Raw genomic sequence first — 24,203 nt, forward strand, 5'->3', positions numbered from 1 at the left:
CATGGATGGACCTAGAAGATATTATGCTATGTGAATTAAGTCAGACTAATGTGATTGCACTTACATATGGAATCTAAAAAACAAATGGACAAACAGACAAAGCAGAAACAGACCCATAAATACGGAGAACAAACTGATGGTTGCCAGAGAGAAGGGGGTAGGGAAATGGGTACAGTGGAGTGGAGGGTATAGGCTTCCAGTTATGGAATGAATTAAGTCACAGGGATGAAAGGCACAGCATAGGGAATATACTCAGTGGTACTGTTTACGTTGTATGGTGACAGATGTAGCTACACTTATGGTATGCATAGCATAATGTGTTGAGTTGTGAAATCACTCTGTTGTACACCTGAAATTAATGTAACATTGTATGTCAACTTTACGTCAATAAAAAAGATATTTTTGATTTCCCTATTTTCTCTATTCTTCTATCTTCATGTCCCTTTCATATTTTCCATGTTAAAATTCTGACACATTCTGGGTAATATCTTCAGATTTATCTTTGAATTCATTAATTCTCTCTTCTACTATGCCTAATCCACCATTTAACCTATCTATTGCTTTGTAAATTGCAATGATTATATTTTTCTTCCTAGAAGTTGTATGTGGTTCCATTTAAAATCTGCCTGGTCACATACTGATAGTCCCTTTTTTGTTATATTTTTAATTCTTTTACTTAAACATTTCACATTTATATTTTTGTTCTGCATCTCATAATGCTAATATCTGAAGTCCTTATAAGTCTAAATCTGTTGTTTTTTATTCCTTGTGCCTCTGTTTAATTTTTTTACAGTGAACTTATATTTGGCTGAATTTATTCTCAGGAAATTCTGAGGGGTTTATATTAAAGAATGCTTTCCTGTGGAAAAGATTTGATTATTTTTGCTGGGTGTCAAAAGGGGCTACCAACCTGGGATCATTTTAATTTCTTGGCTCTGGCCATGGGGAATGTATAAATTTCAACCCAGACACATATGATAATAGATTATACATTCTATTATTTTTATTGTTTTCCTCTTGAAGTCATGACAATGATAAACCGGTTTTTTATCTGCCTATGTAACTGCAGGGGATTTTCTTCAGGTCATCCATTCACTGAGGCTATAGCCTCTTCACATGTCTCAGTTTAATTCAGTGTTGGGGTGTGTCTCAGAATTAGTTCCCTCTATTTGTATGGGCATTGAGACCTACTTTTTTGGAACCCAAATGCTTTATAATACGCAAAATGCTAGGTTCCCGATCTTGGCATGTCACCCCAAAGTATCCACGATTTCTCATTTAATCACCTCTGATTTCAGCTTGGTGCTTTATTTTTGTTGGGGAAGGGTGGGAATCTTGAGGATTTTACTTACCTTCTTGCAAGCTACACAATAAATTAAAAATGTTTGTTTATTGTACTTTATCCAGTGCCTAAGTGTTTAGCTATAGGAGAGTCTTTTCAAAAATATTCTGGATTGCTATGCTGCCAGTGGGTAAGTCATAAACAGTTTAATTTTCAAACCCTTTTTTCTTAAAAAAAAAAAAAAGAAGAAGAAGAAGAAGAAGTCAGAATTCTTACCAAGTGCAAAACCCTTACTGTCAGTGATTTGTAAATTGGAATGATAACAACAATAATGGTAGGTAAAATTTACTGTATACCTATTTGCCAGGTACTGAATGCATGTTGTCTTATTTCTCTAAGAATTAGGTAATATTATGTATAAGCTACAGGTGAAAGATGAGAGACTTAGATAACTTAGAGACTTTCCCAGAGTCACACAGTAAGTGGCAGGGATAGGTTTATCTGGTAACAAACTTTTGTGTGCTTTTTCCCCCCACTGAGTTGGACTGCCTCTCTATTCAAGCTCTGCAATCACAGAAGATAAAACCATTTGAAAAATGTTACCAGCTGTATTTTGTTTTAAGGTGCAAATTGATCAGAGATCAACTTTGTAGTAAGGAACTTTCATCTCTTAACAATGTATCAAAAATTTAGTCAAAATCTGACAATCTCTTCAAAACTTATCACAGATCAAAGAAAGAGACAAAAATGGGAAACATTAAACAGGCAAGTTGAAAAAAGCTGTTTTCAGTCATTCAAGAATATCAGATAGGTTCTAGAAGCAATATATTTGTTTTATGCTTTATTCACTGCCTTATCTCAGAAAGAACTTAAGATAGCTGACAAGAATGCATAAAATTCAAGATACAAATTAGAAATAGGTGAGGAGAAATGAAACAAGAAGGAATAACAGAGAACTAAGATTAAAATAAAAATGTCTACCATTGAGCTTGTTATGAGACAGCTGGTAAATCTGGCTTTCTAAGGGCAACTTAAGAAGGGCTACCTGAGTAGCTATGAGTCACCATGTGTATATAATAAAAACAACCCAATTGTTCAGAAGCACAGATATGACTGATCTCTATGAACAGGATCAAAAGTTTCTCACAAAGCACCTCATAAATAGGACATTGTATAATGAAAAGAACAATATCCTGATCATGTAACGGTGGCATTTTTTGACAGTGGAAGGGGAACTATTAGACATTATGCTGGGACAACGGGTTATAAATGGAGACTGTCCCCCCAAAATCAAAATGTACCCTACTTACAGTATCACAACTACGTATTTTATGAAGATATTTTATTATTGCATCCCTCAGTACAAGCCGATGATTGCACACAAATTAGCAATTCAGTAAAAGCAGCTATATTTGAGGTTAACGTAACATGACTGGTTTTAACTTTGAGCTGATCTAGGGAGATGGTAGATTTTAGAGCACAATGGAGCAGGAGTAACAAACTCAAATGGGCTCAGTGGCAAGGGAATGAACGTAAGACTGTCAAGTAGCCAGGCAGAAAGGAGGAAATGGTTAGTGAATAGAACATTTTAAAACAATATTTTGAGAAACAAAACCAATCTGTAGTTGAATCTAGCTTCCAACTCAGTGACTGACAGTTGGGAATAATGACATAATCGAGAGAGCACAATTACTTGATGCCTATGCCGTCTGCATTCAGTATTCAACGGACATTTTTAAACATTAACCAGGCCTTCACTTTTCAACTAATTCTTGCTTGTATCTATCACTATGTTGAAAATATATTTAGGAGAGTTTCTAATTAAAATTGAACAGAAATTTGAGTTAATTCTTGGCTTTTATAAGTAGCTCGTTCTTTGAACAGTAATTCTTACTGACTCAAAATTTTCTCTGACCCTGGCTTCTGAAGAAATGGGTTTTCTTGGCCTTTCAGTTTGAAGGACCTGTTAAAAAACAGCCCATCCAATCAGAAGCTACATTAGTAAAAGTACAAGATTCCAAACCAGGGAACTAACAGTTAAAGGGGTATAGTAGTCTTACCTTACACTGTGCTGGTCAGATCCCATCTAGTGCAGCTCACTGTGGGTGTCTCCGTTACTAAAGGGAGACATTGACAAAGCATGGGGCCCCAAACGGCAATGCTACCATTGTCCACTATTTCTAGGTTTCTTCTCCTTTCAAGGGACATTTTCAAGTTCTTGTAGCTCAGTCCCATCCCCACTCCCCTTATCAACTCTCAGAAGATGACCTGGCCTCAAGGACATCGTAGAACAATTCAAGTCTGCTCCCCCCTTTAGATGTACCTGTGTTCACATGGCTCTGGTTAGTGGAAGAGGTATCCTTTCTCTTGTTCAAGACACATTAATCCACAGGATGTCACTTCTTCTGCCTTCTTAGGAATTCCTTATTATTTATTTACACTCTATTCTGTATCTTCAACTCTCCCTTTCTCCTGGCTCTTTCCTGTGGACACAGAAAGGAGGTCAAGTCTCCATGATCTTTAAATAAACCAGACTTGCTCTTTGTCCTCTAGTTTCTACACTATCTCTCCTCTGCTCTTCACAGCTTTTGAAAAGGGGGCCTGCAGGCAATGTCTTCTGCACTCACTTCCTATCCACACCACAATCTCTGGCAATCTACATTCTGGTCCCTTCACTACTGAAATAGCTCTTGCCCAATGACTTCCTAGTTGCTTAATCCAAAGAACAATTTTTTCTTATCCTCACAGTACTGGTGACTGTTAACTTCTTTACAACTCTCTCCTCAGTTTCTGGGATAGTGCTATTTCTTGATTTTCCTCTAACATGCCTGGAAATTTTCAATCAATTTTTGAGTTGTTTGATCACCCCTTAATGTTGGCTTTCCTCTACCTAGTATATACATGTTGGCTTCAACTGACACCTGTTGACAAATCCCAAATCTGTAGCCCTAGACCAGTTCTAAACTCCTGATCTGAATATTCAAGTGCCTAGCGGTCCTCAAACTCAACATGTCTGCAATTGAACTTATCTACAGCGCCCCCATTCTCCCTATGTCATTGCCTTTCACTCATTCAACACAGTCATTTAGAAATTATCTTTGACACCTTCTCTTCCTTTCCCCCTACGTTTGCATTTAGTTGGTCATCAAGTCCTAATTTTCTCTTCAGCCTTCTACTCTCCTACATCATTGCCCTAATTTAGAAAGTTTAATTGTGCAGCATGCTTTCAATAGTTCCCCATTATCTTCATGACACATTTTTATTTAGCATGGCATCCAAAGCCATTCATATTGTAGCTTTCCCAAAGTAGCGTCTAAACTGAAGTACCCAGAATGCACTATTCTCTTTCACTTTTCTCTGTGCCCTTCCTACCCCCACTATTTTGTCCTGCAATACTCAGTTCAGATGTCTCCTCCTGCAGGGTGTTTCCCCAGCTTCTCCAGACAAGGTTAGGTGTTCTCTGGTATATTCCTGTAGCATTTTGGGTTTACTTCTGTTAGGGCATTCATATCAACCATGCAACCACTAAATTTACTATTGGGATCCTTCTTTAAACGCACCAATAATAATAGCTAACATTTGCTGAAAGCTGTGTACCAGGCTCTGTATTAAGTGCATTGCATGCATTATTCATTTAATCCTCACAACAATCCTAAGAAGTCGTTACTAATACTATCTTTGATTCCCAGGGGAGGAAACTGAGCTTATAGGTTAAGCAACTTCCTCAGTCACAAAATTATATCCTAAGCTTTTTGAGAACAAGGACCTGTCCTATTTGTTTATGAAGAAAACCTGTTGACATATGGCACATGGTGGTTCCCCCAAAAATGTTTATGGGTTGAATAAATGAATGAAGAGCAGAGGACAAAACTGGAACCAGAAAACAGAAATTAAATAGAGGCAGATTTTAATTTAGTCTGAATGATTTTGTATTAGGTAAAACTGTCCAATGAAATGGATCACTCAAAAGACAGTTACATGTGGCACTTAAAACACTGAAGAGTATACATTTGCCTTTTTTCTCCCTTGTGAATAGGGGCTGTATCATACTTTGCTTTCATTTTTCAGAATCTAGCCAAGGGCTAGAGATGCTCAGCAGGTGTTTATTGAATGAACTGGATTGAATTTAAAGGCCCTGCAAACTAAAAAATGGGTATTTGCCCTTACTACCATTCATTGGAAGTTTAACTCCCATGGTTCTTGATTTATTCTCATTAATCTGCCTTTTCTTTCTAAACAACTTTGAGAATAAAGACAAGGTAGGGAGTTTAGAGACTTCATTTGTTGTTTGTAAAATTCCACCACACTGTAAGCTCTGTGGGAGCAGGGAATAATACGTATCTTTCATCACATTATATCCTTAGTCTTGCACATAAAAGCTGTTCAATAAATATTTCTTGGATGAAACACACGTGCATATATGTGCATGCACACACACACACGCACACACCCTGACAGTGTAATCTTTACTCCTAGAAGGGCCCCATGGAACTATATGCCATATAAGGAATTCCTGCATTAATTGGGGGATCTGAACCAGATCAGTGTTGTTACATGGAAAAACTAGTTAAATTATCTACTTTGGAGCCCCAAAAAAGAGAAATGGAGAAAGGAAAAGAGGAGAAAAGCACTAAATCACAACTGTCATTCTCAAACCTAAGGCACGACTCAGACTAGTAAAAATCTCCCTCAAAGATCCCACAGATGGGGAGCCTGGGTGGCTCAGTCGTTAAGTGTCTGCCTTGGGTTTGGGTTATGATCCCGGGGTTCTGGGATTGAGCCCCACGTCGGGCTCCCTGCTTGGCGGGAAGCCTGCTTCTCCCTCTCCCACTCTCCCTGCTTGTGTTCCCTCTCTCGCTGTTTCTGTCAAGTAAGTAAAATCTTAAAAAAAAAAAAAGACCCCACAGATAGTGGAAGAAACAGTGGCTGTATGACCTCTGAGGTCCCTACCAAATTTAAGTTATTTGATTTTCATTTATTGATCCTAAATATTGAAATGAGAGGCTACATTTCAACACACTGATGGTTCAATCTGGAATTCATTTTTTTTTATATACTATCCTAGGCACTGAGGATACAGTTGTAAAAAGAGACAGAGAAATTCTTTAAAGATTTTATTTATTTATTTATTTGACAGAGACACAGCGAGAGAGGAACACAGGCAGAGGGAGTGGGAGAGGGAGAAGCAGGCTTCCCGCTGAGCAGGGAACCCGACTCGGGGCTCCATCCCAGGACCCTGGGATTATGACCTGAGCTGAAGGCAGACGCTTAATGACTGAACCACACAGGCGCCCCGAGACAGAGAAATTCTTAACCTCATGGAGTTTATATTCTAATGCAGTATGGGAGTAGGAGATAAATAATAAGATATTTTAGATAGAGTTATCCGAAAAAGATAGGAAGAAGTCAGGAAATGGCAAAATTCATGAGATAGCATTACAGTCACTGTATCTTGAAGTGCTGGGCTCTTTGGTCATTGGTACTAGACAGTGGACCTTGGAGTAATTTTTGACAGTAATTCCATAGCACTTTAAAGATCTATTCCTTTCTCAATGTCCTATTACCTAAATTCCCCATACCTGTTATATTGTTATCAACTGGTACCATTTCCTCACTGGCTTCCAGCTTTCCTTTCTCCTCTGTGCATATAAAAACTACTAACTACAAGTTTCTCTTAGGTATCATATCAATTATTTTTTCTTCTTAAAAACTTCAATATCACCTATTTTCTCTCCTGCCTTTACCTCTCTCAAGTCTATTGGCAAACTCTACTTTTTCTCAGTCTTTCCCTCTCCATTCCTTCAAAAAACCAAAATAATCTCTTTCCATGTATACCAAGCAGTCTTCATCTCATTTAAAATATTCTGACTTTTTCTTCCATGGTACTTTTCCTAATCTAGTATAAATAATATTAAACACTGCATATTAGCATTTTTACAGTTACAGACAAGATTTTAAATTTAGGTCACAGAATAGCAAAATATGTAAGAAAGGGTTATAACTGAATTTTACATGTTTTATATTCAAATTGATTTACCAATGTTTATTTTTCTTTTTAGCTTTGGTGCAAGACCTTGAGAATCAGACTATTTTTTTTTGAGCTATGTTCCATGCTTTTTTTTTTTTTAAGATTTTATTTATTTTAGAGAGAGTGTTTATGTGCATGAATGGGGGAAGGGGCGGAGGGAGAGGTAGAGAATCTCAAGCAGACTCCATGCTGAGTGTGGAGCCCAACACAGGGCTCGAGCTCATGACCCTGAGATCATGACCTAAGCTGACATCGAGTCGGACACTTAATTGACTGAGCCACCTGGGCACCCCTATGTTCCGTGCTTTTAAACATAGAAACACAAAGATCCTAATTAACATTTGATGTCTTGACACACTTCAGATCCAAATGATAAAGAGATGATTTGTCTGCCACTGTAGAGTCAATACATGGGAATCACATACAAACACCCATGTTTTTTTCTCTAAAAGAACTATGAAGAGCAATATTTGTTTTTAAGAACATAGTTCTTAAAGGCTTATCACTCCCAGCAAGAGAATACCTTTTTAAAGTCCAATGAGGTTGAATGTTCTTTATGCCCACTTTACATCTTTCAACCTAAACCACTTCCCTGCAGGGTATACTTTAAGCAGTTCCCACTTCAAACTTATACAGTATCTTGTACCTAGGGTTCTTAGGCAACTCAATCTACCATATTCAGTAGAAAGTCTTTTCCCTATTTAAAAGAGAAATAAGGTTAGAAATCTGCAATTGTTCACTCAATATTTCAAAATAAACTAGTTCTGGAGCTATTTTAGTTTTGGACGATTCTTCTATATTTAAATATTTACTATTCTTAAAATTATTGTAAATTATAATAATTACAAAAGAAAGGATTTAAACTGTAGGGTTTGATCATATTGAAAGAGCTATAAATTTGTTCACTTTAAATGAGGAGCATATGAGGAATATCCAAATGTTTTATTAACATTTCCTTTTAGCTGTAATAAATGACCATGCTGGAAAAATAATTATTTTATAGTGCTGGGTCTCAGGGAACATTAATCTCATTTCAAGTAAAACCATTTTAACTTTTTAGAGCTGATTCAATCATCTAGGAGTGACTGAATGAAACCTCATATGTGAATGTGCCTGGCACAAGTAGGCGCTCTGTGTACATGGTTAGATCTGAATTTAGATTCTGTTCTTTAAGTCACAAGATCCAGGATTTCCTCTGCTCAGATATCCAGATGCCATAACTGAATCAGGGGGTAGTGAGAGCAAACTTTCAAATCAATCAACACCCAGAAGTTTTTGTTTCTCACTTGCTCATGTCTGACCCAATTCTAAAACAAGTATATGTTTTTACTGACAATGTTTTTATTGTGGATGACTGTTGGTTGCAGTTAGCTTCTGCAATTCTACCTGGCTCTGAAGTTTAAAAAAAAAAAAAAAAAGCTGTTAAGACAGACATTTTAGAGATGTGAGGATAAGTAAGATTATCTGTTGTACATATTACTTAGGCTTACATAAATTCAAAAATAGTTGAGGTCTTAGTTATGATGCTCTAATACTCCAGTTATGGTCAGCTGAAGTGGAGTCTTGTCAAAATACTTTTAAGCTAAACAAACATTGAATTTAACAAATGACATCAAAGAATTTCTATAATATATTTAAAATTCTTTTCCTATGCTATTCAGATCTTTCAGGTAATGAGATAAAAAACAGAATGATCTCTTATACATCTTTAATGGAACTTGATATTTAATATTAGTTATCTTTGTACATGTTTTACTTTTGTAAGTGTAATATAAAATCCTGGAAGGTAGTATGTAATGAGCACTTAATATTAATTGAATGAATAAATGGACAAACATTGAATGAGGCTAAAGGAAAAGGACAGATAAGCAGCAGATTTGTGTCCCTGTGTGCAGTGGAAAGTACACATTTGTAAAAAGTAATCCAACTATGCTTACATGATGACTGGGTACACTGAAAAATTCACTAATAGAAAAAATACCACTTAGGTAACATATATGCACACACAGACACACACACACACTTACATAAGCAAATGCAAAAAAAAAGTGCTAATAGAACGTACATCAAAGTAGTTAACAGTGGTTACTGCTAGGGAGAAGGCTGTGATTCTGGGGGCAAAGCCTTAAGCTACCAATAATATTTTAACTTTTTACAAGAAAAATATAGATATATTATACAATTCAAAATTAGAGAAAAAGGAAAGGGAAGAAAACATAAGACACTGGCACAGAATCAAGAGACATTCTAGGCCTAACTTGTGTATTATCAGGAATAAATATTTAAGTGCTCTTGATCTCCATTTTCTCATTTATAAAATGTGTAGGTATGATTAGCTGATCTCTAAGCTCTATATTTTATGATGAACTGTGAACTATCAGTCATTATAAATCATTGTCTGAAACCACCAAATCAATGAGATATTAAAATCTAAATACCAGCCAAGCTGTTTAGCATTAAGAATATAAGAACCAGAAAGCTTCGTTCTACTTTTGTACCGAAGCCTGGTGTATCTACACAAAGGATCAACAGGCAATTTCAGGTGTTGTTCTCTTGAAAGATAACAGAGAGCTGGAGTGAGTGCATAAAAGGGATATTAGCGGAGAATTTGGAGGAAAAATGGGCCTCTGAATGAGGAAGAGAAAAATAAGTATCAGTACTCATCTTTTTGGAAAAGATAATGTTACTGAAGTAGTACATAACATTCTGAAGTATTTCTTTTGATGCAAGGGACATTGTGAAAATGCCTAAAAGGTGTTTTTGTTTTGTTTTTAACCAAGTATACCAAGTAATATGTACAACAGATAATCTTACTTACCCTCACATCTCTAAATTGTACTTCATCATCTAAATGATGGATAAGAAGGATGAGATGGTCAAGGATAAGGAATATGAGGGCCAAGGATATCTGCTGCATACCTATTAATTTTTTTTAAAATGTGTTATTTTTAAGCAGCCATTTCAAAGAGACATGACCCCATGTCAAAACAGCTACTGAAAAATGTCCTGATTTATGGGAGAACGGTAGTGATGAGGTAGTGGCCACAAAAATGTGGAGGCAATAGATGTGTAGTTAGTGTGTGTATGTGAGACAGCGAGACAAAGAGTGTGTGAAGAAGGGGAATATGAAAGCAGTATTACTAGAATTGACCCATGCAGAGTATGCATGAGTCCTGGAAATTACCCTTGTCCTCACAACTGTACTTCCCCATGATTTCTCAAATCCATCCTCAAGCTTCATTTCCAGTCTCCTATTATATTGTTCTGTTCTAAACCTAAGTCAAGATAACCATTTTTACCAGTTGTGCACAAATAATTGTAAGTCAAACACATTTTAAAAAGTCAAGTCTGTATATCTCTATAATTCTCTATAATAATAAAATTTCCTTTCTTGTATTCCTATAGCTTGAATGGGATGGAAATGATTGCAGGAAAAGCGAGAGCCTAGGAATTCACATCTCTTTGCATATACGTACATCCATCATTTATGTGGCAAAAGAAAATGGCTGAGAATGATAGTCTTGAGGGAAAAAAGCCCAAATTCCATAACATCAAATATGCTTCTCTCAGACTGGCCTAAGTAAGCCAGAAATGGGCTCACCCACAGTGGACTAGTCACCATTCCCAAAATGTGCCATATATTTTCATGCCTTTAAGCCTTTCAATACCCTAGCCTTCCCTTCTCCACCACCAACTATGAACACTCTTATAAGATACACTCAAATATCCCTTATTCTATATAGCTCTCCGATTTCTCCAGGCAAAGTCAACACCTCCATCGTACTCCTTGATCTACTATAATCTATTTCTATGTCCACTCTTTCCATCACTCATGAACTCTAAAACTTTAAGGCAGGTCCTGTACCTTCTTTAAAGTTTCCCATCTTAGCATGTTGTCTGGCTGATAGCCTTCCATAAACTGTAGTTTGAATGGAGATAGAAGAAAACAGCAATGAAACATCTAGTTCTAAGGGGCATTAGGGAACTCTCCTGTTATTTACAAGATAAGACAGATTCATTTAAGCTACTCCACGAAAAGCTCTTATTTTAAAAGGCAATCAAGGCAGGAAATCTTGTAATTTTCATTAGAAACATTTTTTATCAAATAGCCCTTGTTAAAAGGTTCTTTCTTACACAGGAAATTCTTACAAGATTCTGCAAAACGGATGCCTAAATCATTAAAATGTAACTTTCACACTACCTAGTAAGTGTCCTCTAAAAAGAATAATCCAATTAAGAAAACCTATGTTTTGCCTGACATTCAAATGTGTCTATTTTGAAACTAATTTAATGACAGATAGTAATATTCTTTCCCATTTTTTTTTTAAAGATTTTATTTATTTATTTGACAGAGAGAGACATAGCAAGAGAGGAAACACAAGCAGGGGGAGTGGGAGAGGGAGAAGCAGGCTTCCCGCTGAGCAGGGAGCCCAATGCAGGGCTCAATCCCAGGACTCTGGGATCATGACCTGAGCCGAAGGCAAACGCTTAACGACTGAGCCACCCAGGTGCCCCTCCCATTTTTTTTTTTTTTTAATTCAAAGAACTTGTTCATATATTTTTCTTTTCCTATTTGCTCCTGACACTATATTATGGCTATGGTCTTTAATATCAACTACATCTCCAGCTGAATCTACAAAATTCTTTGAGTACCTTAAAGGCCCCTAAATCTCCAAGAAACACTCAAATTTCCCTTTTCTCTAATAAAAAAGGTGACAATGTTCACTAGATTCCCTATAAATATGCACCATGTTTTGTAACTGAGATGCTCCAAAATGTCCTCCCTCTAGAGTGAGGACCTATTACAACTAGCATAGCAATGAAGTCTCTTCATTTTGGATTAGGTGTACTCAGTACTCTTTAGCACATCCAAAAAATCCTCAAGACCTCCAAGGAGCCTCTGGTAAGTGAGGAAGTAAATCTAATGGGAAAACACTGGGAGAAGATCTTTAATGAGGCAATAGGAAATGGCAGGGGATTCCATGAATTCTGGTAAATTATTTGGACTCAAGAAAGGAACGGAAACATAGACAAACTGTTTTCTTGGGAGGTAGGAGCAAGACTAAAGAAGGATATGAGAAAAGTTTCAGATTCCCAGAGGAATAAATGTTAGGGTGAAATGAAATGTAGGTGTGAGTAAATTTTCTGATTTCTGTACCTAGCAATTTTGAAGTGCTTCATGGTTTATGAACAGATCTATTATGTGGTTAGGTCTACATCTCTTCAACAGAGATAAAATAACTGGTCACCATCCTAAATATAAAACTATAAAAGAGACCATTTAAAAATATTCTAGTTCTTTCAGGTATGAAGAAAAAATAACACATAAGAAAATATATGTTATTTTATATAATTAACTTCAGCAAATCAGAAGCTTAATTAGGATAGACTTTAAAAGTGGACTTTCAAGAGTTATTAGATCTGTATTAACTTATTTAATAATATATACTTAGCATATTACATTGGTTTTATGCAATATGGGTTACAAAGAATAGTGATCCTTGCCCTCAATAAGCTCACACTCAAACACAGAATCAGCACCTCTTGTTTTTGACATTTGTGTTCAATTTTTAACAAAGTTTAGACCACTTTTCAGTATTTTTGATAGACTATCAACTGTATCAGAAGGCCAGGTTTATTTGGAAAATAGGAAACACCCACAGGATAAAATAGGAGGATCTGAAAGGCCCTGAGAAGTCTTATGGAAAAAGAATTATAACTTTGCTTAACTTGGTACTTTCCAAAATTATGTAACTGTTTTTTTTTTTCTCCTAACAACCTATAAGCAGATCATGGCACACTCTGAAAAATGCTGATTTGCATACAATTTAAAAAATGTATTCCTAAATATTTCCTAAAGCACTGAAAACACAAACTTTTAACACTTTTCACAGTTTCAGAAAATACCCGAAAAATAGAAACTCTGTTTGCAAATTCTTGGTAATTACAAAAATAATTTGATGGATGGGTCAAGGGATAGGAAGAAAATAACAAATAGCGTTCCCAAACCATGGAAAACTATCTGTAACTGTAAACTATGTTTTATAAAGACTAAAAATATTCATAAAATTTTAATAACAGGTGATTTAAATATATAAGCCTTTTACTAAAGTCTACCTTATGTAAATACACTGTTTAGACTCTCTCAAATAAACATCTTAATCTGCGATAAACTTTACTTATGTTATTACATGTACAGACAAGATGTTACATGCTCCATATTCAATTTGTTAACATTCACTATCTTTCTGCTCTTTTTTGAATTTTAAGTTTGTACCTGTTCTTCTCTCTTAATAATAACTAATGGAATTTTAGTACTTAGGCACTTCTATTTGCTGGCTTGAAAAAAAGTTAGGAAGCTTAAATGAAGAAATCATGTGCTCTCTTCCCCGTAGCTGCAGAAAAGCAGATAAAATTCTACTCTATATGATAAAACTGCCTTTGCAAATATGATTTTTTAAAAAGTAGTCCTGTTAGACACTTGGGACTTCAGTGTTGCTATACCCTGTGAAAATAGCATAACTTTTATAGGCTGTAATTCTGATTATAATTCTGTTTGTCTTAGTAATTTGTGGCCTTGTTAATAATACTTAAAGTAACATTTTGATTTCTGAAAGTTTTTTTGCAAATTTATTTTGAGAACAAAATCATTGGCACGTCTCTTGCAAATATAGGGTCACACACACATCTCCGTTTATGTGTATCTTATTTAAAGAGTTTTCACCAACTTATCTTGTTTACATAGGTGCTATGACCAAAACAGACACTTAAGTGTAGAAGAGGGAACTGATGGCTCAGAGAAAAACATAAATTGGTCTCTGCATATGCAGTCTGCTTTCAACACAAAGTAGTAAAAACTTTTCCTTTCTCCATATTCTTCCTAGTTGGCAGAAGGTGCTGTTCTTACCTGAGATTATACTTTTACTTCTCAAACATCACAACTGATTGATTCTCCTGAAGCTTTTGGGTAGTTCTTTTAGATAACTGTAATAACAATAAAGGTTCCTTACTTCTGGAGGAACTAAAATATCTAGGAGTCCTTATGGTCTTGAGCTGTGGCTATTACTAAACTAAGGCTGTCGTGACCTCTTGTTCACAGGCATCGTTACTCTTACCTTTATCAACCAACTGGTTTCCTCTGTTAACTCATTCAGATGTTACTGTTTTTCAAGATGAGGCTGCAAACTAACTAAATAAAATCATCCCCCTAAGAAGTCCCCTGCAAATATTCAGGTTAATATTGTATGTGTTGTTCACAAGAGTATGTTTCAGTGATTATGTGTACCTTTGCCGGATACGTAGAAACATACTTATATGCAAGAGTGACATGACTGTTGGCAAGTCTTTATTGCTAAAGCTTCACAGTATCATTTTGTCTAGTAATAATCAGGAAATACCCTTTTTCTGATCGATTTAAAGAAGATATAAAGATATAAAGAAGTTTATAAAGTCCTACTGACAATTCAAAACTGTTGCCCCCCACCTAGAAACAATAGGGACAGTATAACATCTAGATGGGATTCTAAAGAAACAATCAAAGTGCCCAAGCATATTGGTCATTTTTAAGAAATCTTCAGCAACCAGACTGGATGTTTTTTAAACTCAAAAAATATTAACAGCCTATAAGATTTCCAAGTATTTACCACCTTATCTCCATCTAAGTTCCTTAGTGGAAGATGTAACCTGAACCTCACCTAAGGGGACCTTTTAAAATATTCCTATTTGTCAGGTTCAAAGTCTCCTGTCTTGGATGTTTTAAAATGATTATCTCACCCATCAAAAGATTTCCTATTATTTTTAGTTTCTTATAGACACAACATATAGAAGAGAGTTTCTTGAACTCTTGAACACTTCCCACTTAAAGCACCAGACTAGTAGAAGCAGCTTACAGATAACTCTTGGTAGTGCTGGGTCTATCTAGATAGCTGGTGGGCCTTCTATCCTAACCCTGGTCTTCTGGTCAGGAAAATTCAACCTCATATGTCATACATGTCTGAAAACCCTTCCAGACCTGTTCCAAGAGAATCCATCATGAAATAACTAAAATCTCCAGAAGATAGCACCTAACTTGCCTGTCAATAGGTCAGGGCTGGATCCCATGACCCTGAGATCATGACCCGAGCCAAAATCGAGTCAGACATTTAACCAAATAATCCATCCAGGTGCCCCCAAACCTCCAGCTTTAAATTGACTTTAAGGAAAAGAGTATGATGATTTCAAAGATAACTATTTCACTTGTCAAGCTCATGCACACTCATGGTCATATACATTTGGCCTGGCTTTGTATCTTCCAGTATTTCCCAGTGGGAAATATTTGCATCTGTGAAGCACAATGGTTTAGGGAAATAACATTCCAAGTGAGGTCATACACAATCTCAGAAAGATAAAAAATTAGTAAAATAAGAGATCAGTAAGACTGCTTCTCTGAATCTGCTGAGCGGATGGCCATTGCACTAGGTCCTGCAGAATTACTTGGCTCAGATTTCACCTTCAACAGCAAAGGATGTATGTTCATTGGCAAGGAATGATTACCCTACATTCCTGGCAATTCAAGCTATGTCAAAAAGAATTTGCCAAGCTGTACCAGACTAAGAGCTAAGACCTATTTACATGGGTTGGTAGCCTTTTATAGGGCATTTAGCAGTTACAAAACCCGTTCAAGGTATTGCAATGAGGCTAAAACTGTTAGTCCATATGTAGCAGTAATATTTATGTTATATAAGTTGTAGCCTTAAAGATTCATTTCAAATGTTCTTACCTGGTTAATAAGTAGTACACATTGGCAAAGAAAGAGTAAGTGATAAGGGGATTCCTACAGATTCTAATCTAAGATAAAATATTGCCTAAGAAGCCCCAGACCTCATATTTGAGGTCAGTTTTCCCAACAATTCCCTAAAGTAAGGTCTTTTAGCTTATTCTACCGTAATTCTATTTTTATTTTGCTTATTTTCTGTCGCTTTCACTGATCAATGACTTCTGCTTAAACTTTTATATACTACTCTTTAAATAATAAATGATTTGGATAAATTTATGGTTTTATGCATATTTGCTCAGCAACTAACTATGATTCTGGAAACTGGATTTTATTAGCAAGACAGAAGGAATGTTTAGTAGAAAAAGCACTGATTTGTGAGCCAGGAGGCATACTGTAAAATGTTTACCTTTTAAGAATGAGCTCAATGTGTAACATAAATCAAGTGCATCAGCCTAATTATTGGAGTCTGAGTAAAGCACATATTTTCTCTCAAACATGCCCTTTTTCGCTGGTTCAGTAGGGAGTGGGCCAAAATCTTATTGTTAATGTAAAACATGATGGGATGCTACCCTTCCCCCACCCTCACAGACAATGCATGGAATTATAGATTTTAAATAATAATTATGCATATAAGGATCTATAGACAAAAAAGGGCACAGAAATAACGTATTTCTAATATCCACGGAACAATTTAGAATATGCACAGTTTAGGACTCAAATAGTTTAGCATTTTTAAAAAAGGTTGTGATGAACTGCAGTCAGACTAGTATCCTTGAAGTTCCAATTATCATACACTGGGCCCACAGATAAGCTACGAGAACCTGCTATGAGATAAAGTAGCCCTGTTGACAGATCTCTACAAAAGCAAGGTCTGGGCCTACTCCTAGGCACATTCCTCAGAAACTGCAGCAAAGAGGAGCAGAACAACAAGCACAAAGGAGAACAAGAAGACTGCAGTGTGACTTGGTCACATCACTGGAAACATTCTGATCAATGTCACCCAGGAACACAAAGCACACACTACTATGTATGCAATTATAATAAATGCATATATATCCCCAGACATTCCCACTTAATTAGTTGAAGAATTATATTTGGGACCCATTTTGAATTAATTTAATTTCTTATCCACTTAATTTTCAGTAGAGGACAAATTGAAAGATGGTTAAATGCATTTAATTACACTTTCTTTAAAAATCTATAATTCTTCTTTAGAAATATTTGTTTGCTGTAATTCTTTTTTTTTTTTTTTTAAGTAGGCACCACGCCCACCGTGGAGCCCAATGTGGGGCCGGAACTCATGACCCTGAGATCAAGACCTGAGCCAAGATCAAGAGTCAGACACTCAACCGACTGAGCCACCCAGGCACCCCTTGTTTGCTGCAATTCTTGTAATTTGATGAACTACAATGGTATTCCTTAACTAAAGTTTCAAAATGTCTTTCCCTTGAGGCTCCCACACAAAATAAAAAGCAGTGCCTGAGCCTTTAGCAAACAGAACTTTAGCTTTTTGGGTATTACAGGGCCCTTTAAGATGACCATGCCTGCTGAGACCCTTTCCCTAGAAGAATGAATAAACACATTGTTTCACAAGGTTAGTGGACTCTTTGAACACCATATATAGACAAGTTATTTCTCTTATCCAGTTTAGTAATATACTAAGAGTAATATTACAAAAGTCTCTTTAGAAACTGACACTGAGAACAAGGATAAGGTAGGAAGGAGAGTATCTGCGGTGGGCACAAACCCACCCAGGGTGGTGTAGTCTGATACCATTACTATTTTTGGTGGCCCCAACTTTAATGGAGCAGAAAAAACAACTGAGGTTAGCAAATGGCGATGTCAAGGATGGATCTAGTTCAGTGGGAAGAGAGCAAATTCCAGCATTTCCTAAAGAGTGGGAAGCTTCTTTTCAGTCTCCCAAAGAAGAGAACCATTGTTTAACCCTCCATTAACCTTGAGGCAGTCTATCTTTCAATGCAGTTAAAATTACTAGACATTAGAACAGGACCTACACTTATATTTATTTAGGCTATCAATAATGACTAATGGCTGTTTAATATCAGTATTATTAATAAGAGGGAAATTTGGTTATAAGATATAGTACAACACTCCTAAAATTTTCATCTATGTTTAAAATACCTGCAAGCATTGTAGCTACCTATAAAATAATAAATCAGTTATTTTATACCCCCAAAGAACATATTAGAAGTATTTCTCATGTACATTATCACATAAAGATGATTCTAGAATATTTTTGAGTTCTATATCCTATGAATTACATCAAAGTACCGTGGCACCTTTAAAAAATTGTTGCCATTGAGCTGTTGGTTAGAATTTCCCTTAACAATAAGCCTCAATAATTTACACCGGCCCTGGTTGACTTTCTATTTTGATATGTAGTTTGTGGTATGTTTTCAGAGAAAAACAAAAACTAAATTATTATTAAGTCAATACTACTCTGATTCATATAGCTACAAAGGAAAACCTGTATATATATATTTATAAAACCTAATTATTACATAGTTTTGCATCTTGGCTTAATTCCTATTTTATTGTTTCACCAACAAGACTGCCAATTCTTTAAGCTTTACATCTAGTCAAGAATTAAATCTGCATTAAATACAGAATTAATGTGTCTTTGGAGTTTAATTTTTTTAAATTAATAGCAAAGTGCAATGTCAGAAGAGTCAATGTACCAAAAAATTGAAACAGAAAATCAAATTTCATTAAAACAATTCCTGTTCGTTTGCTCAGGAGTATATTTTTTACACCCCCTTGCTTCTCCCATAATTAAAAAGTTAATTACTGGAATCATATTTTTTGTGGATCTGAGTTTTCAAAGGATGTGATTTAAATGCTGTTATTAATATTTTTACAGCACTTTGAATAACATTAATCTTACATTGATCCTAACAGTAATGTAATGCTATTTTGTACATAATTATATTTAAATGTCTCTATTTTAAATAGAATTTTGAATTTAACTCTGTGCTAAATATCCTACTTAAGTATTAAAAATTAAGAACCCTATGGTCTGAATAGTTCATTATAATCTTTTAAAGCTAGCAGTTAAGAAAAAATCTAGTACTGGAGTATAATTTCCTTGAGAGCCAAGTCACTTTCTCTTGCCCTCCTATCTTTTACCCAAGGTAGGCATTCAATAAATATTTATTCAGTGATTTAGTAATCTGCATTGATAAAAATAAATATTTCCTTGGTTTAGTATTTATGCTCTCCTAGTTTTCGTTAAGTTATTAAATACTATAAACAAAGTGTTAAGCTACTATAAACTGTGATACTTTATAAAGAACAGTTTGGGGCCTACTGTTCTTTTCAGTGATCAAATTAGATGAAATAAATAATAATGCACAAATGTAGCACACTAAACCCATAACATTTTAAAAATTCAAGATTAGTTAACTGACCTAAACAATTAATGAGAACTACCGGTCAAAAGCACACTTACGGATGGCTCTCGAAAGAAAACTGTAATTGGTTAAAATATGATTTTTTAATTATTAAGTCTTATTAAAAGGTCTTTAATAGTTGGAAATTATCTTTTGTTTTTAACAAACTGCACTAGATTTATGTACAAAGCATAGCCTTTAATATCTATTGAAAAGAAACTACAACAAAAAAATCCCCCAAGATTTATCAGACCCTTTAGGGACAAATCATTCAAATCTCAGTCAATTGCAGATTCAGAACTTCTACTTTTCAATTATTTAAATCTGCAGTAGAACAAACTATCTCCTCACTTTTTAAAAGCTTAGTTACCAGTACTCCTTAAGAGTCACCATCTGAAGAAAGACTTTATCTATAATTTGATATTGTAATCAAAGATTCAAGTAAGTTAGCCCACATAAAAAAGTACAGCAGTAGACACAGGCAAGAGCAACAAGTGGTGAAAGCATTTTCTTATCTTACCAATTGCTTTCTTCTTAAGATCATCTTTAAAGAAATAAAAATGTAAGCTCAATATCTTGTTCAACCAATTCTTTTAAACCATAACTTAAAATCTAAAAATTTCTCCAATTAATCAATGTACCAATTCCTCAATTAAGTTAGTTCAGCTGCTGTAATTTTATAACCTGACATGCTTGATTTGAAATTTGGTTTATTTATTTATTTTTTTTAGTTTACTTGAATGAGGGCATTTTAAACATTACTATTTCTTGATTAAATAATATTAAAACTGATGATAAGAATCACAAATGCATATAAAATAACAGAAACCTCTAATTATGATGTTCCGGGTTTGCAGTTACTATTAAAAACCACACTTCTGCATTTTTTCACATCGAAAAGGTTTTGTGAATATTTCTCATCAGAACAGTAAACTATACAAATTTAGTTTCAACAATTTCCATTGTCATTGGTAATTTTTATAGGAATAATTTCTATTAATGCTCAAAAACTATGAACTACATTTTATTTATATCATCAAATTAGAGAATATTGTAAAACTGTTGCACTTTCCTAGTATTTTTTCCCCAGGATCCACCTGCTCTATGCTGCCCACTATAGGAAATGCAATATGGTACAAAGAAATATAATACTATACGCTAAGGTTACTGTTAGTGCAATCCCATAAAAAAAAATTCCCTGGGTACTTGGGGTCTAAGATAGGGTATTCTTGCAAGAGGTGCAGACTGATTAGTGGTAACTAAATTTATTAAATATAAAGAACATCAGTAGGAACAGACAGTACCAGAAGCTATATTTTGGTAATCCACACATCAGGAGTAGCAATCGGGTGCGGCAGAGGACCCAGGCATGGAACTTAGTGATTGAGGCGTAGCCGGCAGAAAAATGCAGTTTTGCACTAGAGAGGAAATATGAGGGTCAAAATCAACCTAAATAAAACACTTAAAAAAAAAATCCCTCGTGGAAATACAAATGATTGCTGCCATTGTAAAAAAACATTTGAAATAAATTATTCCCAAAATGCATATTTAAGTTTCATCAGATGTATCTCCTCTTCTCTTAAACCTATGCATTCCTCTTAAAAGCAAATACCCTTAATAGCTTTTGGGTTACATTTTTCTAGTTTTGGAGAAGTTGGACCGTGTAGTAATCTGTTATACATTAAATTTTATGGTTTTTTTTCTTTGCCTAGAGCATATACAAAATGTTATGAATTTAAATTCTATTCATCAGATATACTTTAGGACTCCATTTTGAAGATGACAGCTTCTTTTCAGAAAAGGGTTTTGTTTTGTTTTGTTTTTTCAGAGTCAACTCTCCAGTTACATATCACATCTTAATTTTTTTTAAGGTCATTAAAACGTATCACACTCCAGGTCTTTACCTTTCGAAATTTGTACTTAAAAGCAAAACACACTACTGTATATGCATGTGTGTATACACACAAATACACATTAACAGCAAAGTGACTTAAAAGTGGCAACCTCCCCCTGAAAAATAAAAAATGTCATCCCTCCACTCCGCCCTTCCATATGAAGTAAGACAAACAGATTTGCCCACTGCAGAGTAGCATACTAGAAAAGATGTTCTAACGTCTGACCTGAGACACTGGCAACACACAACCCTAAATCCCGACTCGGACGACCTAAATTTCAGTGTACGTGCCTTCGTTGCCACTCCTGCCCCATCAGCACCATCCCGGACCCGGGTCCGGATCGCGACCACCCGGCGGGCCAGGACTGCCGGAATCCCCTAGTATCGCCGGTTCCCCGCAACCCGGCTTCCCAGCTCTCCGGCTCCCGGCCGACCGCGAGTTCCCGGAGCTGGGCGTCCGAGATTCCCAAGCCCACGACCCTGATGAGGGTACCGACGGTGCTGTGGACTCTGACATTTAAAAACTATCGAAAAGTCTCGCTTGCACAAGTGGCGCGGCTGAGGCCGCCGCTTTCGTTCCGCGTCGCCCTGTCCTCGTCCCCTCGGAGCGGGCCGGGCTGCTCAGGCGACTCTCTGCGAGATCGCGGTCAGCTGCCGGGAGGAGAAAGGGCAACCAAAGCTACCAAGACGCCGCGGCAAGTCCCCCGAGCAGTCAGCCGAAGCTTTCCCTTCTCCCCTTAGTTAAAATTACCCCGGCAGCTTCTGGCGCTTCCTTCGAGAAAATGAAAATAGTAAAAAAAAAAAAAAAGGCGTGGAGGTAATAGAAGTCACTGCCGTTTTCCGTTGAATGAGGTCCCCTCGGCTCCATCCCTTAAGCAGAATCTCCAAACTCGGATGCATCCTCAGCCGAGGTATTCCATGTTGACAGATCTCTCGCCTCCCACAAAATGGGGCCGAGGAGGCGGCCGCTAGCTCCTCTATGGGCGCCGCCATTTTGTGAGGCGGCGGCGGCGCGGCGGCAGCAGCCCCGGGTGTGTGTAATGGTTGAATAGAATGACCCCCTCTAGGGAATCCCCGGCGCTGACAGTTACGTAAGGGGCTGTGCGCAAGTGCGGCGTTTAGGGAATCCGCACAGCCCCGGCCACGCAGCTCTGCGGCCCACATCTCCACCACCCCTAAGAGGACCGGTGGGGGAAGGAACGGATGACCTGGTCTCCCTCCTACCCCGCCCCCCTTGCCGTCGGCCCCGACCCAGCTTCTCCACTCCCCCAGCCGGGTCTCCGCCTTTCACTTGCTTCCGAGACACTCACTGGCCCTTGGGTGTCAGGAACTTCCTAGCCACAGCCTTATTCCAACCCCATTTAAGAGACAAACTTTACTTGGGAAATAAATCCGTTTCCTAGAGTGAGCACCGGAAGCATGCTGGGCTATATTACATAATTTTTTTCACCACCAGATAAATGTTCCCATTGGAACCACTACCTGAAATGATAATCATCCAGACCTTTATAAGCCTGTGACCTTGGGTTACTCGGTGACTTTGCCCATAGTGGCCATCACTAAAATGGGAATAATGATACGCCTCACACACTGTGAAGCTTAATTAACATTTGTAGCAAAGGGCCGACTCCAACGCCCCTTGTAAATGCAAACTTAGGTGGGAGTATTTGTTGAGATGATTAGTCTCCGTTTAAGCAGCCTTTTTTTATTAACCTTCGAATTATTTTAAGCGGGGATGGCATTTGAGACATTTGAAAGCAAGGAAAAACAAGGTTTTACTCAATATTTAAGCGCGTCTATCTTTAAGATATCTTAATGTAAAAATATAAACGTTAATTATTGTCAAAGTTCAAAAGATTGGTTCCCAACCAATTTAATTACTGTTTGTATAACTCAGCATAAAATAATCTAATTTGATATGTGAAACCAACCAAAGGCAAAACGAATTAAGAGCATTACTACTGTATTTCCACAGAACTAGGACAGTTCACATTGTATTTAATTTACAGTTTGCTAAAGTTAGTTTGTGGATAATTCATGGAAAATGTGCTAATCAGGCTCCAAAATACTAGCACAAGGCTCAGAAAAGCCGATTCCTTTAGACCTTAAAAAAAAAAAGGTATCAAATTGACTTTATTCCGATCTGTGAATGATGCGTAGCGTGAGGAGCTGCCCCTCGGAGCTTCCCTTCCCTACCGAGCGCCAGACTGGTTCTGTCGGGCTGGCAGGGACTCCGAGGCGGCCCTTCCAACAGCCGGGCCGGGGACGCGAACATCGCCTCCACCCCTAACCCTGGAACAACCGGTAGTGGCCGTTTCCCCGCGCCGCCCCCCTTTCCGCCGGCTTTGTGTGCGTGTGAAATGTGCGGCACATTGCAGATGAACCCTAAGCCCGGCGAGCCGAGTCTATTGTTCCCCGCGAGGAGCTGCCGGGGCGGTGTGGAGCCAGGCGCAGTGCCGCGGCCGGCCCTCGGGGGTCGCTGTGCGGCGCTGGCTGCCCGGTCGTGGCGGCGGCGCTGGCGGCGGCAGAGAGGGAGGCTGGCGGGGAAGGAAGCGGGCGGCGCGCAGCGGCTCGGCTGTCGCCGGTGCTTTCTGCCCGGGGACGCCCCAGCCGCCGCGGCCGAGGCCGCGCGTGAATGTGTGCGAGGGCCCCGCGGAGCTGCGGCCGGAATACACGCTGTCACCCCTCTTTCCACAAACCACCACACAGACCTCCCCCTCCCCACCCCCAGCCCCGCCTGCCCCAGCCCAGCCGCCGCGGCCGCCGAAACTCCCGGGCCTCCGGCCGCCCCGGCCCCTCACCGTCGGCTCGCCTTTCCCCTCGCCCGCTCGCGC

The 24,203-nt window shown here is 37.6% G+C and overlaps 2 protein-coding genes across 2 annotated transcripts in view; both read right to left on the minus strand.

Moving 5' to 3' along the window:
- LOC102738489 (protein SCAF11) overlaps positions 1-24,203 on the minus strand; it is a 534,109-nt gene that overhangs the window by 263,194 nt on the left and 246,712 nt on the right. The window lies entirely within an intron of this gene.
- Positions 1,520-24,165, minus strand: LOC145721772 (uncharacterized). The gene is made up of 3 exons (XM_081821540.1): positions 22,121-24,165; positions 20,780-20,893; positions 1,520-3,765 (listed from the first exon to the last, which is right to left on the minus strand). The coding sequence occupies exons 1-3, from the start codon at positions 22,531-22,533 to the stop codon at positions 3,738-3,740; spliced, it is 555 nt and encodes a 184-aa protein (XP_081677666.1). The 5' UTR covers positions 22,534-24,165; the 3' UTR covers positions 1,520-3,737.

This window comes from Leptonychotes weddellii, chromosome 5 (assembly GCF_054177405.1).
Source record: "Leptonychotes weddellii isolate Sample4059 chromosome 5, ASM5417740v2, whole genome shotgun sequence".
Classification (NCBI taxonomy): domain Eukaryota; kingdom Metazoa; phylum Chordata; class Mammalia; order Carnivora; family Phocidae; genus Leptonychotes; species Leptonychotes weddellii.

Coding starts and splice junctions, on each gene's coding strand:
- LOC145721772 (XM_081821540.1), bottom strand. CDS start 22,533: ATGTGGGCCGCAGAGCTGCGTGGCCGGGGCTGTGCGGATTCCCTAAAC. Junction 20,894..22,120: donor AAGCGCCAGAAGCTGCCGGG/GTAATTTTAACT, acceptor TTTCCTCTCTAG/TGCAAAACTGCATTTTTCTG. Junction 3,766..20,779: donor TTACCAAAATATAGCTTCTG/GTACTGTCTGTT, acceptor CTGTGTCCACAG/GAAAGAGCCAGGAGAAAGGG.